We start from the raw sequence: 16,554 nt of genomic DNA on the forward strand, positions 1-16,554 counted from the left end.
TAGATCACTGAAGGCAGCAGCACAGGTAGATAAAGGTGGTTAGGAAAGCATATGCGATACTTGCCTTTATCAGCCGAGGCATAGAATATAAGAGCAGGGAGGTTATGATGGAGCTGTATAAAATGTTAGTTAGGCCACAGCTGGAGTACTGTGTCCAGTTCTGGGCACCACACTAAAGGAAGGATGTGATTGCATTGGAGAGGGTGCAGAGGAGATTCACCAGGATGTTGCCTGGGCTGGAGCATTTCAGCTATGAAGAGAGACTGAAATTTTTTTAATTTTATTTAGAGATACAGCACTGAAACATGCCCTTCAGCCCACTAAGTCTGTGCCGACCAACAACCACCCATTTATACTAATCCTACAGTAATCCCATATGCCCTACCACCTACCTACACTTGGGGCAATTTACCTACCACCTGCAAGTCTTTGGCTGTGGGAGGAAACCGGAGCACCCGGCGAAAACCCACACGGTCACAGGGAGAACTTGCAAACTCCGCACAGGCAGTATCCAGAATTGAACTTGGGTCCCTGGAACTGTGAGGCTGCGGTGCTAACAACTGCGCCACTGTGCCGCCCTTGGCTAAAGTTGTTTTCCTTGGAGCAGAGAAGACTGGGGGTGGGGGGGGGAACATGATTGAGGTATACAAAATTATGAGGGGCATTGATAGGTTGGATAGGAAGAAACTTTTTCCCTTGGCAGAGGAGTCAATAACCAGGGGGCATAGATTTAAGGTAAGGGGCAAGAGGTTTAGAGGGGATTTGAGGAAAAGATTTTTCACCCAGAGGGTGGTTGGAATCTGGAATGCACTGCCTGAAGGGGTGGTAGAGGCAGGAACCCTCACAACATTTAAGAAGTGTTTAGATGAGCACTTGAAATGCCATAGCATACAAGGCTACGGGCCAAGTGCTGGAAAATGGGATTAGAATAGTTAGGTGCTTGATGGCTGGCACGGACACGATGGGCCGAAGGGCCTGTTTCTGCGCTGTATAACACTATGACTCTGTGAAGACGTATCGGAAGCGCGAGTATGGAAGGTTGCAAGCTGTGAGAGTCCGTGGGCTTATAGCGAATATTGGTTGATAGCCTATCCCAGAAATGGAGACAAAGAAGTTGAGGGACGGAAGGGAAGAGTCGGAGATGGAGCATGTGAAGGTGAGAGAAGGGTGGAAATTGGAAAGAAAGTCAATGAAACTTTTCAGTTCAGGGCGAGAGAAGGAAGCGGCACCGATACAGTCATCAATGTACCGGAAGAAGAGGTGAGGAGGGGACCTGATTAGGACTGGAACAAGAATGTTCTACATATCTCACAAAAAGGCAGGCATAGTGAGGATGGACCTGCAACATTAACTTTGTTTTTCTCTCCACAGATGCTTCCTGACCTGCTGAGTATTTCCAGCATTTTCTATTTTTGTTTCAGATTTTCAGCATCCGTAGAATTTTGTTTTTGTAGTAGTAAATAAAGAGAAACTGTTTCCAAAGGCTGAAGGGTCATTAATTAGAGGACGTAGATTTAAGGTGATTGGCAGAAGGACCAGAGGTGACACAGTGGCGCAGTGGTTAGCACCGCAGCCTCACAGCTCCAGTAACCCGGGTTCAATTCTGGGTACTGCCTGTGTGGAGTTTGCAAGTTCTCCCTGTGTCTGCGTGGGTTTCCTCCGGGTGCTCCGGTTTCCTCCCACAGCCAAAAGACTTGCAGGTTGGTAGGTAAATTGGCCATTATAAATTGCCCCTAGTATAGGTAGGTGGTAGGGAAATATATAGGGACAGGTGGGGATGTGGTAGGAATATGGGATTAGTGTAGGATTAGTATAAATGGGTGGTTGATGGTCGGCACAGACTCGGTGGGCCGAAGGGTCTGTTTCAGTGCTGTATCTCTAAAACTAAATCTAAAACTAAAACAATAAGTGGCTAAGATTTGAAATGTACTGACAGAGGATGGTGGAAAAAGATTCAATAGTAGCTTTCAACAACAACTACTTATATTTATATAGCGCCTTTAATTAATAAAACGCTTCAAGGCACTTCACAGGAGCATTATAAAACAAAGTTTTGGACACCGAACCACATGAGACCAAAAGCTTGGTCAAAGAGGTTTTAAGGACTGTCTTAAAGGAGGAAAGTAAGGTGGAGAGGTGTAGGGAGGGTATTGCAGAACTTGAGGCCTTGGCAGCTGAAGGCACAGCCAGTAGTGGTGGAGTGATTAAAATTGGGGATGCTCAAGAGGCCAGAATTGGATGAATGCAGATATCTCGGAAGGGAATTTTATAAATACTTGGAAAATAAAATGCTGGCATATGGGGAAGGAGGTGGGGAATGGGAATAACTGAATTGTTTTTCAAAAGAGCTGGTGCAGACGTGATGGGACGAATGGCCTGCTTCTGTGCTGTACTGTTCTATGATTATATCTATGGTGCCTCATTCTGCCATTATTTTAAATGTCTCTATCTGTCAAATCATTCCTTAATTGCCACTATTCAAACAAGTAGTTTTCCTTTGGAATGTACCACGAATGTGACGTTCTCAAACTGTAACCAGAGAGCAATTTAATATTTTTTTAAAATCAGCAGCAGGCTGTTAGACAAAACCTGTTATGATGCAACTTCTATGAAGTAAAACGCTGGAAATACTCAGCATGTCTGGCAGCATCTGTGGATTGATAAACAGATTTAACGTTTCAGGTCAGTGACCTTCTGCCAGAACTGTCCTGCTGAGTATTCCCAATATTTTCTGGTTTTAGTTCGGATTTCCAGCATCTGGAGTATTTTGTTCCTGTTCTCCGGAGTCAAAGTAGGGTTCCAGACCTCCCACCATAATGTCATCTGACATTTGCCAAAAGATTTTGTAAAATAGTATAAATACTTTATTACAAAAATGCAGGGAAATGAATCACTTTTAGCCTTTGGTGTTTGTCTTAAATTTCACCTCTCAATGCAGGATGCATTTCAGTCAGTGAAATAATTTAGGTACATGAAGATTGGGCATTGCAATTTAGTGGAGATGGGTTTGGAGAAAGCAATTTTGATGGGTTCTTGTAGGTAAGTGCACCTCCCTTTGTGCTGTTTCACCCTGCTGGTACAGATCTTATACAGAAGGAACTCATTTTGGGCAAGCAAATATTTAGTTACTACAGGCGTTCCCAAACTGTGATCGGGGCATGTGGGGAAAATGTGTTATTTATTAATCATTGCATTTTTACAATAGCTTATGCAAAGCTTTAAAACTCTTGAGAATTTGTTATATAAAGTAGGTAATTTATTTCAAAATGTATCAATAAGCACAGGTGCACAGAGACTAAGACGTACAGAGTCCTCATTTCCAATCACCGCACACACTACAGCATAGCTTCGGTTGCCTAGCTTAACTTAATAAAGTTGGGTTTTTTCAGTTGTATGTATTTGCCAGGGTGTAACAGTAAAAAATGGACAGATGGCTAAAGGCAGGTAGTGTTAAGAAAATGCACCATGTATCAGCGATGAGAAGTGATGAAATTTGTCTTGTCGGTTACCAGTGAGACAATGAATGCTGACTCAACATGTAACTCTCAGCCTGTGAAGCAAAACGGTGATTCCAGGCACAAAACCTATATCAAAGAGACAAAAATATGACAGGTACAGCAAAATGGAACCAGTGAATACCCTCAGCATGTGTTAGATGGTGAAGTCCTGTCAAATAGCAGTATCTCTCTTCTATGCTGAACTTCAAAACAAAACATGAGCACAAGGACAAACTGCCAGAATATTTCAAGAGGATGCGACATTGCTAATGGTGAGCAAGACAATTTTGTGCTCTGCTGATATTAAGACCCTTGAAGCCTCATATTTAATGAGTTACCGTTGCAAAGTCAGGAAATCCTTACACCACAGCAGAGGAACTGTGGTTGCAGACGTGGTAAGCATTATGCTTGGAGAAGGGCCAAAAATGAACTGAGTGACATTTTCAAACAATGTCATCATGTCGGATTAACGACAAGGCCAGTGATGTCCACATAATTAGCAGCCAGTACTTTGCTGTGCAGTTGGACGAATCCTCAGACGTGCCAGGCTTAACTCACCATCTGGTGTAAATGTTGTACATTTATGAAGGTGTAATATAGGAGGACATTTTGTTTTGTCAGACACTGCCTATCAGAACAGCTGCTGAGAAGATTTTTCAGTTGTTTGACAGCTTCATAAATCAACATGATATTGTCTGGTCACAATGAATTAGCATCTGCACTGATTGAATAAAGTCAATAATTGGTAGGAACAGTGTAGTAGTAACACATATCAGCAGTTGCTCCTGAAGTGATGTGGATGCATTGCAGCATACATAGGGAAGCATATGCTTCCAAAAACATGTATATAAACTTGAATGAGGTACTGGACAAAGATGGTAAACATTTTAAAGTTCAACCCTTGAATTCCAGCATGTTTTCTGCTCTATATGAGAACTGAGTCAAACTATTACATGGAGGTTCCGTGTCTGTCATATGGTAAGATCTTGGCACATTACTTTGAACTTTACAGACCACCCAATCCCACGCTTGCACTGGCTACACAACACAGGCTGTCTCTCATGGCCAGTCGACTTGTCAGATGTATTCTCTCCCTGAATGAGCTAAATCTAGTATCTTAAGGGCTGAGTGCAACGATCTTCAATGTCGAGTGGAAAATTGAGTCAATGATTTTGGAAAAAAAGCTGGTATTTTATGCTTGCTTTGTGGAGGAAAACAATGAAATTTTCACAAACAATATTACAATGAACTATAGTTGCAGGAGGATTAAAGGTGACTTCTAGTAACATCTCACTGAATGGGCAAGGCAATTATGTATTTTCCCTCAATGGGAAACAGCTGAGTCTGCTACCCTTTCACAAATTTTTCTGCAGTACCCATAATGCAAGACTTGTCAATAAAAGGATCTCTTGGACATCTCAACTGATGGCGGACTCAAGATTGCTTTCCAACAAAAGCAGTCAGCTGAATTTTAGGTCCAAATAAGAGCAGAGTTTCTTGAATTGTCAGAGAGGGTTGTCAAGGTTTTGATACAGTTTGCTACACCGTACCTGTACGAACGTGGATTTTCATCCCTCACTGGAATGACGCCAAAGTATCAGCACCTTTGTGTAGAAAACAACTATGACTCAAACTATCACTCCAAACACTATGCATCTGTGCTTGAACAACCTCATCCATCACATTAGTAGCAAATAGTACTATTTGTCATTATTATTAGTTATATATATTTTGTACAAATTTGAGGTATTAAATGGATTAAACATGGATGCTGTCAGATCTGGAAAGGGTGCTCAATAAATAAAGTTTAGCAACCTCGGAGTTACTATCTGCACTAATGAGTGAGGTTGGTACAGGAAATGGAAACTTCACATGGCAAGTTCAGACAAATTGCTGGAGGAAGAGAAGATTTCTTTGCATCTAATTCACACGACCTGGAAAGGTTTGGTGCAAACACTTGTTACAGAGTGCTCTCTCTCTTGTATTAATATCTGCTTATCTTGATCAGTACCAAGTTCTTTAGTGGTATTTGGACTTTAAAAATGACAATACACCACACTTTTCTGAAACTGATTCCTAATTTTACTTAAAGGAAAGGAGAGTACTTTTTATTCAAAGTGATATCATCCAAAACATGTTTATATACATTATCTTCAACATTTTTTTTTAGAAGTCAATTTTTTAGCTGGCAAGTAGCACATTTATTCAGTTAAGTATCTCTGCATCAGCACTCAGGTTGGTCTGAATCTGAAACTCCCACTGGAGTTGTTTGAGGACCATCTGTGGCCAGTGAACCATGGACAGCCAAGCAGCCAGACCACAGACTTGGTCTCCATTCAGGTGAAAAGTCACCATTACACCCAATTCTAACAATGGTGTGTATTTCAAAACTATGAATTGTTGCTACACATGAGCGAAAGCGTTTAACATTGCACAGAAATCCGGGTGTAACCACAAATATCTTGAGCCACAGAACCGCAAGCAGCTCTCACGCACAGCACACTGAACCAAGGGAAAGAAAAACTACAAGGTGATTACAATTTCAATAAAATGCAAGCTTTTAATTTGATTAGCGCTGTTAACTTATTAAAGGACATTACACATCCAAACAAACATACTTTAAATGTTCCTTTAACAAACTAGTTTCCATGAAGCAGGTTTTTTCATCACTGGAATGGTTTGGTTCCATTACATGTAAAAAAAATTATCTGAATGCTGACTGCAAAAACTATTGTACACTGGAGTGACCATCACCCCATTTTAAGAGCAACCCAATTTCTGAGGTGACCACATGGAACCACCTCCCCACCTCAATGTGTTGAGCGATCACATGGCCTCTAGGGGTGATCCAGTTGTCAGAGTCATCACACAACTCTCCCACATTGGAGTGATACGATCCTATTTAAGGAGTGATCAATTGTGAATACATGACCCAATTTCAGGAGTAATCACATAATTTCCCCCCCTTTACGGAGTGACCACATGACCCTATTTCTGGAGCAATCCAATTGTCAGAGTGACTATAAAACCTCTCAATTCTGGAGTGAATGCATGACCCGATTTCAGGAGTGATCCATTTGTCAGCGGGACCACATTACCCGCTCCCCTGACCGCCAATTCTGGAGTGATTTTCTGGATGCAAATAGGGAAGTTGAACATGTCTTTATCTTGTGTCTCAAGATGTTTCAAATGCACTAAATTGGTCTCTCCCGAGTTGAGGAGAGTTGCACTCAGGACATTTTTGCCAGCTCTCCTTTAGTCTTGTTGTATGTAATGGGGCTGAGACTGACAGTAAAATCCTTTGTGTCCAGACTGACATTTGCCACAAGAAGAAGAAATACGAAATTTCCATTTGCTTATAATTAGGATTCCAAAAGTAGGAATATAGTTACCGCATTGGCGATTCCAACTCACTGCTGCACCCTGGATTAGATTAAATGGGTTTGTCCTAGATATTTATGCATTTGCTAAAGCTTCTGTTGCGGCATTGCCTCATACACTGAGTACACAGGTTAAAAGGAATTTATTATGCGATGTTCCAATTTCAATTGGCCTTTTAATAATGTTGTAATTGATGTGAAACTCAAGCATCTGCTGCATCGAGCAAACCACCATCCTTGTCAATTTAAGGGTCCAATCTAAACTGAAATAAGCTGAACAGAAAACCCACTTTGTGGTTTTAAGGTGACTGCAATCAGGAATTTTCTGTTGAGAACAGGTCTTATCATTCTACTTTGGCTGCTTTCAGGAAGTGCAAACAGGACCACTTTTGCCCATAACTGCATCCTGAAGATGGCTCCAGATTTACTTATAGGTGTTCAAAGAAATTTAAAAGGTATTGCCCCATTAGACACTAAAAACTTGGACTTTTAACTGTGAATGTTCCTGTTAAGAACATGTCAGTAGTAGTATGGGTGTATTAATGTTTACATGTAACAAAAACGCCATTTGCATAACTTAGTTTAAGAAAAAAAGACACCATAGGTGAAGGCATTTTGAAGCATAAGCACTAAGGATTTGTTATTACAGGGATTAACTGCTCCTGTTCAGAGCAGACCAACTTTTCCTGACCCTGGACTCCCAAACCAGCAATCCATCTCCTGCATCCTTTCTTTTCAACTGGCTTGGTGCCCGGTTTCACTCATTCAGAAAAATAAAGAGAAACAAATTCCACCCGTCACCAGCAGAACGCAGGTCCAGCTGCCCCAGGAACTGCCATGCAGTAAGGTACCGGTACTCAAAGTCTGGCTGCAGTAGCACTTTTTAATGGAACCGTGGGCGCTGCAAATAAAAATCACACAGTTAGAAGGCGTTCCAAATAATCACAGAATCATACAGCACAGGTGGTGGTCATTCGGTTCATTGTGCCTGCGCTAGCACAACTTACTTAAAACAAAAGAAAATCCCAAATATTCATGGATTGAAGTATAATGAGAAGAAAGTGAATTTCTTCAGGATTCCCATCACTCCACTGTCTAACTTTACAGAAAGTCAAGTCTGTTTACATGGCGTAAACAGTGTTTCTGAAGTGTGGAGGTGGATCTGGAAATTGACCCCCCCCCCCCCACCCATCCCACAGGATGATGTTATTAGAGGTCACATTGAGTGACTAGATTCTGAACCTCTGTACAAAATGCATTTGTACATCTGTGATTTCTAACCTGCTCCTTACGGTGAGTTAGGATTCAAGGAAGTATAAACTGTAACATCCAGTGCAGCTTAACACTTAACAGGACACACTTAGCATAGCACCTAACCTGCTCCTGCCCAAGAAGGTTGAAAAAGGCCTAAACTGCCTTCAGTCTATTCGCCAACTTTTGATTAATTACAGAGAAGTTCTACTTCATATGCATACAAAGCCCTAGTTAGACCACACCTGGAGTACTGAGAGTAATTCTGGGCAACACACGTTAGGAACATATGTTGGCTTGTGAGGAAGTGCAGCGTGGATTTACTAGAATGATATCTGGGCTCCAAGGGTTAAGCTATAATAAGGAGAAATTACACAAACTAGGATTGCATTCTCTGGAACTTAGAAGGTCAAGGGGTGATTTTAGAGTCATAGAGTTATACAGCACAGAAACAGGCCCTTCGGGTCTGTGCCAGCCATCAAGCACCTAAGTATTCTAATCCCATTTTCCAGCACTTGGCCCATAGCCTTGTATGCTATGGCGTTTCAAGTGCTCATCTAAATTCTTCTTAAATATTGTGAAGGTTCCTGCCTTTACCACCTCTTCAGGCAGTGTGTTCCCGATTCCAACCACCCTCTGGGTGAAAACATTTTTCCTCAAATCCCCTCTAAACCTCCTGCACCTTACCTTCCTATCTAACCTATCGATGCCCCTCATAATTTTGTATACCTCAATCATATCTCCTCTCAGCCTTCTCTGCTCCAAGGAAAACAACCCTAGCCTTTTCATTCTCTCTTCATAGCTGAAATGCTCCAGCCCAGGCAACATCCTGGTGAATCTCCTCTGCACCCTCTCCAGTGCAATAACATCATTCCTATAGTGTGGTGCCCAGAACTGTACACAGTATTCCAGCTGTGGCCTAACTAGCATTTTATACAGCTCCATCATAACCTCCCTGCTCTTATATTCTATGCCTCGGCTAATAAAGGCAAGTATGCTTTCCTAACTACCTTATCTAACTGTGCTGCTGCCTTCAGTGATCTATGGACAAGTACACCAAGGTCCCTCTGACCCTTTGTACTTCCTAGGGTCCTACCATCCATTGTATATTCCCTTGCCTTGTTAGTCCTTTCAAAATGCATCACCTCACACTTCTCAGGATTAAATTCCATTTGCCACTGCTCCGCCCATCTTCAACCCTTCTGTATCGTCTAAGGCTTTCCTCCTCACTATTTACACCACCAATTTTCGTATCATCTGCGAACTTACTGATCATACCTCTTATATTCACGTCTACATCATTAATGTACACTACAAACAGCAAGGGTCCCAGCACCGATCCCTGCAGTACACCACTGGTCACAGGCTTCCACTCGCAAAAACAACCCTCGACCATTACCCTCTGCCTCCTGCCACTCAGCCAATTTTGGATCCAAATTGCCCTGGATCCCATGGGCTCTTACCTTCTTAACCAATCTCCCATGCAGGACCTTATCAAAAGCCTTACTGAAGTCCATATAGACTACATCAACTGCTTTACCCTCATCTACACAGCTAGTCACCGCCTCAAAAAATTCAATCAAGTTAGTCAGACACAATCTCCCCCTGACAAAGCCCGCTAAAACAGCTAAGACTTCCTCCCTTTCAATGCTAATTTGTTCAAGTATATCACAATTCCCCTCCCTGATCTCTACACCTGCATCATCCTTCTCCATAGTGAACACGGATGAAAAGTAATAATTTAAAACCTCACCTATGTCCTCCGGCTCCACACACAGATTGCCACTTTGGTCCCTAATGGGCCCTACTCTTTCCCTGGTTATCCTCTTGCCCTTAATATGATTATAAAATGCCTTAGGATTTTCTTTTATCTTGACCGCCAGTGATTTTTCATGTCCCCTCTTCGCTCTCCTAATTACTTTTTTTTTAAGTACCCCCTACACTTTCGATACTCCTCTAGTCCCTCCACTGTTTTCAGCACTCTGAATCTGTCTTAAGCCTCCTTTTTTTTTTTAACTGATCCAATCCTCTATATCCCTTGACATCCAGGGTTCCCTGGACTTGTTTGTCCTACCCTTCACCTTAATAGGTACATGTTGGCTCTGAGCTCTCATTATTTCGTCTTTGAATGACTCCCACTGATCTGATGTCGACTTTCCTGCAAGTAGCTGCTCCCAGTCCACTGTGGCCAGATCCTGTTTTATCATCTTAAAATTGGCCCTCCCCCAATTCAGTACCTTTATTTTCGGTCCATCTTTGTCCTTTTCCATAACTAACTTAAATCTTAGAGTTATGGTCACTATCCCCGAAATAAGGAAGCACTTCTATACAAAAAGGGTGGTAGGAATCTGAACTCTCTTCCGCAATGCCAATCGATGCTGGATCAATTGCAAAATTAAATCAGAGATTGACAGATTTTTGTTATTCAAAGATTATTAAGGGATATGGGGCAAAGGCAGGTATATAGAGTTAGGTTACAGATCAACTACAATCTCAATAAACAGGACTGAGGGGCTAAATGGCCTGTTCCTGTTCCTATGTACATATTGCTACTAAAATGCGCGGAACTGCATGGTGCACGTAAAATTCTAAGTTTTACCATTATGCAGAGGATGTTTTTGGTGTGGAAGGTAAAAACTAGAAACTCTTACCCAACATGTCTGCCACCCTGACGACAGTCTGCTTGTTCACCTTATAGACATTCCCATTAGCTCTGTAGAGGATCAAATCAATAATGTATCTATTGTGAGGATATGACTTCATAAGTGTGACCAAACTACTTCTGAACAGTACCATCTGAGATCTCGAACACATTTTTCTAATACGTACATCTTTAGTTTCTCCATGGCACCGAGCCGGGTCAAAGCAGCCAGTGAATTTTTCTGCATATCCACCGAAAGGATTTCATTATATTTTATGGCACCTACATTTAGGAGAGAAGGTGTGAATCAGACTACGGTGGGATTACACTATCCTGCTGTAATACACTGATCATCTACAAGATATGATCCACTCCTTAACCCAGAACAACTGTTGCTTGCTACCGACTAGTAAGTGACAAGTTTGCCTCCATCTCTGATCAGCAGTGAAACTCACTGATCCACAATTTGTAAGTATGTGAGGTGACAGCCAAGGAAACCATAAGGGTGCAAGAATACCATTCAAGGACGTGTACAGCAACTGGGGGACTCTCTGCTCTGTGGATAGGATTTTCCTCCCAAAGTCAACAGCAAGCTTTTTACATGAAGGGACTGTGGACAGTCTCACTCCAACTCCTGATGGGTGAGTCCACAGGATTAAGCTCGCTATAACTGGCACTACATTGGCAATCTCACCAGTGTGAACAAAGCCGTTCACAATGGTGCACTGGAGAATGGGAAATAAGGCACGTTGATAGGCCAGATGCTGAATAAAGACCCTATAAATACTTGAGATGTGCTTGACAGTGAAAGTCAATGCATCTTCCAGTGCCCTACAATATCACCCATCACCCTCAGGATATTAAAATGCAGCTCAAAACAGGCTTTTTTAAAATCATAGCCGCAACTGAAACTCAGGGCATCACTGTCCCAGTTAAAGAGGAAATCTAAACATTCTAAAAATGTTAAAGGGGAAATCATGGTTGAAAAGAATACATTTTTAGATGAAATACCTGTTAAAATTAGTTCTGCTGCATAGTTGCGTATTTCAGTGACAAACCTCTTCTCAGTAAAATGATCAGTGTATTCCGTGCACACCAGGTATTTGCAAATAACCTACAGATATAAATATTTATATTTGAGAGATCCTTGGAGCATTTTTTAAATTTAAAAAAGTATTTTACAGTGTGCAGGAATATGTAGAAATGATCTAACACAAAATTGAACCTGCATTATGAAAATTATTTTAAGCTGCAAATCAAACTTTAAAATATAGCTAAAATAATAAACATTAAAATTAAAAATATCTTTCCATATCTTAAGACTTGCAAAACGTGCTGTGTGGAGCACTAGAAAATAATCATGGCATCAATATGTTTTGTGCATTCCATCATCTTTAGGGTTCTGTTTTAAAAAGTCAGAAGGACAACAAGCTACACATGAAGTGGGTGAGTATGACTTGCACTTCCATCAACACAAGAAGGCAGCCCACCACCACTTTCTCAGGGCAACTGGGGATAGGCAATAAGCCTTGCCAACATTGACCATACCCTGATATCGATTAACAGAGCCTCAGTGTCGCTGCTGATGTTAACCTGACAGGTGGTTGGACAAATAGAGCTGTTAGGGAAATAAAATGAGGGCAGTGTGCCACAGAAAGCAACAGCTACCTATTGGGGCAGGTTGGTATCAGAAGGTGAACTGGGTTTGTTTTAGCAGCATTCAATTAATCGGGCAGATGATCACACAGCACTAACAAAGCTAAGATCCTGGTCAGTTCTATTTGGGATAGCGAGTGTTGTATACTGAAGGAACGGGAAAAATTATGTTTACTGGCTGCAAAAATAAGCTGCATGATGTGTGAAAAATGGAACAAAATTCATGTTGAGGAAATGTACACAAATCGGTTAAAGATGAATTTTCATGTGCCTGAGGCCAATTATGAAAATAAAAAGAGGATGACATGCAGTGTATAAAGGTTGAGCAACTCCCCAAGCTGACCTTTTCTTGGTATATTAGGGAATCACGATGGAAGCAGGCTGTTGGAGAAACTAGACTATAGAAATGGAGCAGATCAGACATGAAATGTTAGGTTTCTGTTAGGTCTCATCATTGAGAAACAGATGACAATGAATGAAAATAACTCAAATCATTGAACCTCCTGCAAGTTCCTTTGGCAATATCTGAACAGAAGCACAATAACTTTGTAATAGTGAGATGGAAAATTGAGTATTTGCAGATTTTGCACAGGCATACAGACAAACAGATAAACTAGCCCCTAAAGCTCAATTATCTGTCACAGCCTTGTGCTTTTTTTTTTACAATGTACATTTCCCAAAACAACATGGATGAGGCTTTATGGCCAGAATTATTTTATTGACAGATCTCAGATTAACCCTTACCCAAAATATGTGAGAAAAGCATTACATGGAACATGTTTCTACTATTAAAAGAGGCCATAAAAGCTGTAAGACTTTTTAATTCCAAATGTGGAACAGACCTGTTTAAACACAAACTGGATGAACGCTTATCTATAATTAGTTGTGTTTCTATGGCTCCCTGTTGCCCTGGTCACTCGTTCATACAGCATTTTCTCTTTCTCCGCAACCCCTTCCTTAACTCCTGACATGCAGGTCATGACTTATTAGTATCTATTGTACTATTGCCTTTTTAAATGTTGGAAAAGCCCGGTTTATATATTACAGATACATGTGAATTTTCTTCAGTGTCAGTGTTACACCAACTTCTGCCTTTACAGCTGTCAGTTATCTGTGGCTCAGTCATATCCTGGTCGATATGTATTGCTCAGTAAACATTACACTCAGATTATCTGCTCATTATCACATAACTGTTTGCATCAGCTTGCTCTGTGCAAACTGGCTGCTGCATTTCCAACATTACAACAGTGGCTACATTCCAAAAACTACTTAATTAGCTGTGAAGCACTTTGGGACATCCTGAGGTTGTGAAAAGTGCTATGCAAGTCTTTTCTTCCTTCTGTTCACAACATTTACTTTAAATATCATGTGCTAGAAATGCAGAGTTTCATTAAATACTTGTAGGGACGCTTTCAAAGTCATTATTTAGTAGAAAAATTATTCAGCACTGTTGGAAAGACTGTGAAACAGAGGTGGCACAACTTAATTAGCAGCTTTTTCAGGCCTAATATTTGACACCAAGTGGTACGGCACAAGTTGGCACTCTTAACCCCACCTGGTACATCTCTAACCTGAGGCAGGCCTCTGTAGAAATGGAACAGTAAGACACAAAAAGGGTAATGTCACAGGCCAGACCAATTGCCTTGATGGACTCTCTTGCACTTCCTAATGGTTAGTTGCAGAGCAGCTTTGTCAGCAGCCTGCTTGTCCCTTGGTCAGGTACAAAGGCAGGATGAACTTTAAAGTGGAGATTATAGGTGGGTGGGGGGAAACAAACACACAAAAATGAGAAAGGAAAATGCCATTGATAGTTTGAGAAAACCGAATGAGAAAATCAATAAATGGATTAATGCACAAGATTTAAATTATAAACTACAGAGATAGAGTTACATAAATATATATAACTACATAACACATACAAATAATACAAAAAGTAAAATATCTGGCAACAGAAAAAGATCTAGACCCATCTAATTGTTCATAGACTGACAGCACTTTCTAAATATATCCCTCATATCCTCCTCTCGCAAGAAATATATCCAGATATTGTCCATTTTACCATGTACTCCAACAGCCTTCCCTAGTTACTCACTCGTTACTCTACGATCCTTTGAGTGAAGAAGTTCTGTCTGACTTCCTTTAATTCTAACCTCTTCATTTTTAATAGAAGACATATAAGGATGTAACTGAAGAGCAGAACTGTCGCAATTATTACATTATCCTTTTATATTTACCAGGTATTAAGAGGAACTAATGGAACCTGACAGAATAGAAGATTTAGAATTAACAGGATATTTAAATGTAAACTCAGAAATCTAAAGAAATCCTAAAACGATCAAATTATTTGCAGCATATAGTTCACAAAGTGAAAAAAAATTCAAATTGAAAGCAATACATTTTGAACCATGAAAAAAAGTTCATTAAACGTTTCAACAGAAAATTCACCAACTTACCTGATAACCTTCCAGAAAAGGCCCAAACATGTCTGACAAAAAAGAAATGGTGGCACTGCCCTTCTCAGAGACATAGAGGTCTGTATGGGACACTTGAATGGCACCGCACTTCATCAGCAAGTACAGCCCTTCATCAAAGTCCTGCAGTGAGAGAGAACAATCACAACACCAAACATAACTTATGGTGAATGCATCGTGAAATAAATAATCTAGATCACAAGCAAGCAAGACAAGAAGTTACCTGTGACAAAGTCACAGGCCAATTATATGACTAACAAATTCTATAATTTCATAGTTACCCATTTAGCATTCAGTGTAATGCATGTTTTTAAAAAACTTTGTTGTAACATTCTCGAGTCCTTTTGAAAGAACAATTTTGCACTCCATAACTCAATACAATGTATTTTAACTGTCTGACCTTGGTAGTTACTATAATGACTTTATGAAGTGTATCACAGCCTTAACAACACAGCTCAATTTTCCCATTAGTGCAGAGTTATGAAAATGGAAAACATCCATTTCCATCCTTCCCCTAGGGATGTGAATGTGTGGAAAGTTCATTAAGAAGCAAATTGCCTGACAAAGGTTTTTCTTAACCCTACTTTACACCCCACACTACAAGAACCTAAGAAATAGGAGCAGGAGTAGGCCATTCGACCCCTCAAGCCTGCCCCACCATTCAATAAGATCATGGCTGATCTGCCCCAGACCTCAACTCCTCTTTCGTGCCAGCTCCTCATAGCCCTCAAACTCCCCGATATTTCAAAAATCTATCTACCTCCTCTTTAAATACTTTCAGTGATCTAGCCTCCACAGCTCTCTGGGGTACAGAATTCCAGACATCCACTACCCTCTGAGAAGAAACTCCTTCGCATCTCAGTTTGAAATGAGTGTCCCCTTATTCTGTAACTATGTCCTCTAGTTCGAGATTTCCCCACTAGTGGAAACATCTTCTCAACATCTACCCTGTCAAGCCCCCTCAGAATCTTGTAAGTTTCAATAAGATCACCCCTCATTCTTCTAAACTCTAATGAATTTAACCTAACCTGTTTAGCTGTTCTTGATAAGTCAACCCCTTCATCCCAGAAATCAGCCTAGTGAATCTCTTTTGAACTGCCTCCAATGCCAGTATATCCTTTCTTAAATACGGGGATCAAAACTGTACACAGTACTACAGGTGCGACCTCACCAACACCAACAATTTCACATTACCTTGACAAGATCTCCTGGCAAAAAAATAAACTCGTTCGAGAATACTTCACGTAGGTAACTGAAACTGCTGTAGACATCCTCTGAAAGAAAGAAGAAAACAAAATGACCTGCAACTTGTCATTCTCATTAGGGAATCTGAGGCCAGTCATGATCTAGTTTCTCTTAATGGTATGCAGAGATGAACTTTGTTTTAAAAATGTTTTTAATTAAGTTAATCACATGACATACAGAGACACACTGTCAATTTATTCACTACACTGGTACTGGTACATTTCTTACATCATACATTTTGGAGTCTCGAAGCGTCTTGTTGAGCCACATCATCAGATACGACTGCTCGGATAGCAGGAAAAGGGGGACCAGATGAACTCTTTCCACCACAAGACTTCTTATGTTTCTACAAGGAAGTACCTATAAATTGTCTATTTATTAACTGATTTCCTGCATTTCTTACAAAATGCACT

General features: G+C 40.8%; 1 protein-coding gene across 3 annotated transcripts in view; it reads right to left on the reverse strand.

Annotated features, from left to right (window-relative positions):
- Positions 1 to 5,556: 5,556 nt before the first annotated feature.
- gnpat (glyceronephosphate O-acyltransferase) overlaps positions 5,557 to 16,554 on the reverse strand; it is a 52,398-nt gene continuing 41,400 nt past the window's right edge. For 2 of the 3 annotated variants that reach the window (XM_068020245.1, XM_068020235.1), the window contains exons 11-16: positions 16,091 to 16,170; positions 14,879 to 15,019; positions 11,781 to 11,883; positions 10,958 to 11,051; positions 10,780 to 10,841; positions 5,557 to 7,778 (exon numbers count right to left, since the gene is read on the reverse strand). In XM_068020245.1, coding sequence (XP_067876346.1) covers positions 7,735 to 7,778; positions 10,780 to 10,841; positions 10,958 to 11,051; positions 11,781 to 11,883; positions 14,879 to 15,019; positions 16,091 to 16,170 — 524 coding nt within the window. In that variant the 3' untranslated portion in view covers positions 5,557 to 7,734. The remainder of the gene's footprint in view (positions 7,779 to 10,779; positions 10,842 to 10,957; positions 11,052 to 11,780; positions 11,884 to 14,878; positions 15,020 to 16,090; positions 16,171 to 16,554) is intronic. The other variant, XM_068020253.1, reaches the window with a different exon arrangement.

Source organism: Heterodontus francisci, chromosome 3, assembly GCF_036365525.1.
Source record: "Heterodontus francisci isolate sHetFra1 chromosome 3, sHetFra1.hap1, whole genome shotgun sequence".
NCBI classification, from domain to species: Eukaryota; Metazoa; Chordata; class Chondrichthyes; order Heterodontiformes; family Heterodontidae; genus Heterodontus; species Heterodontus francisci.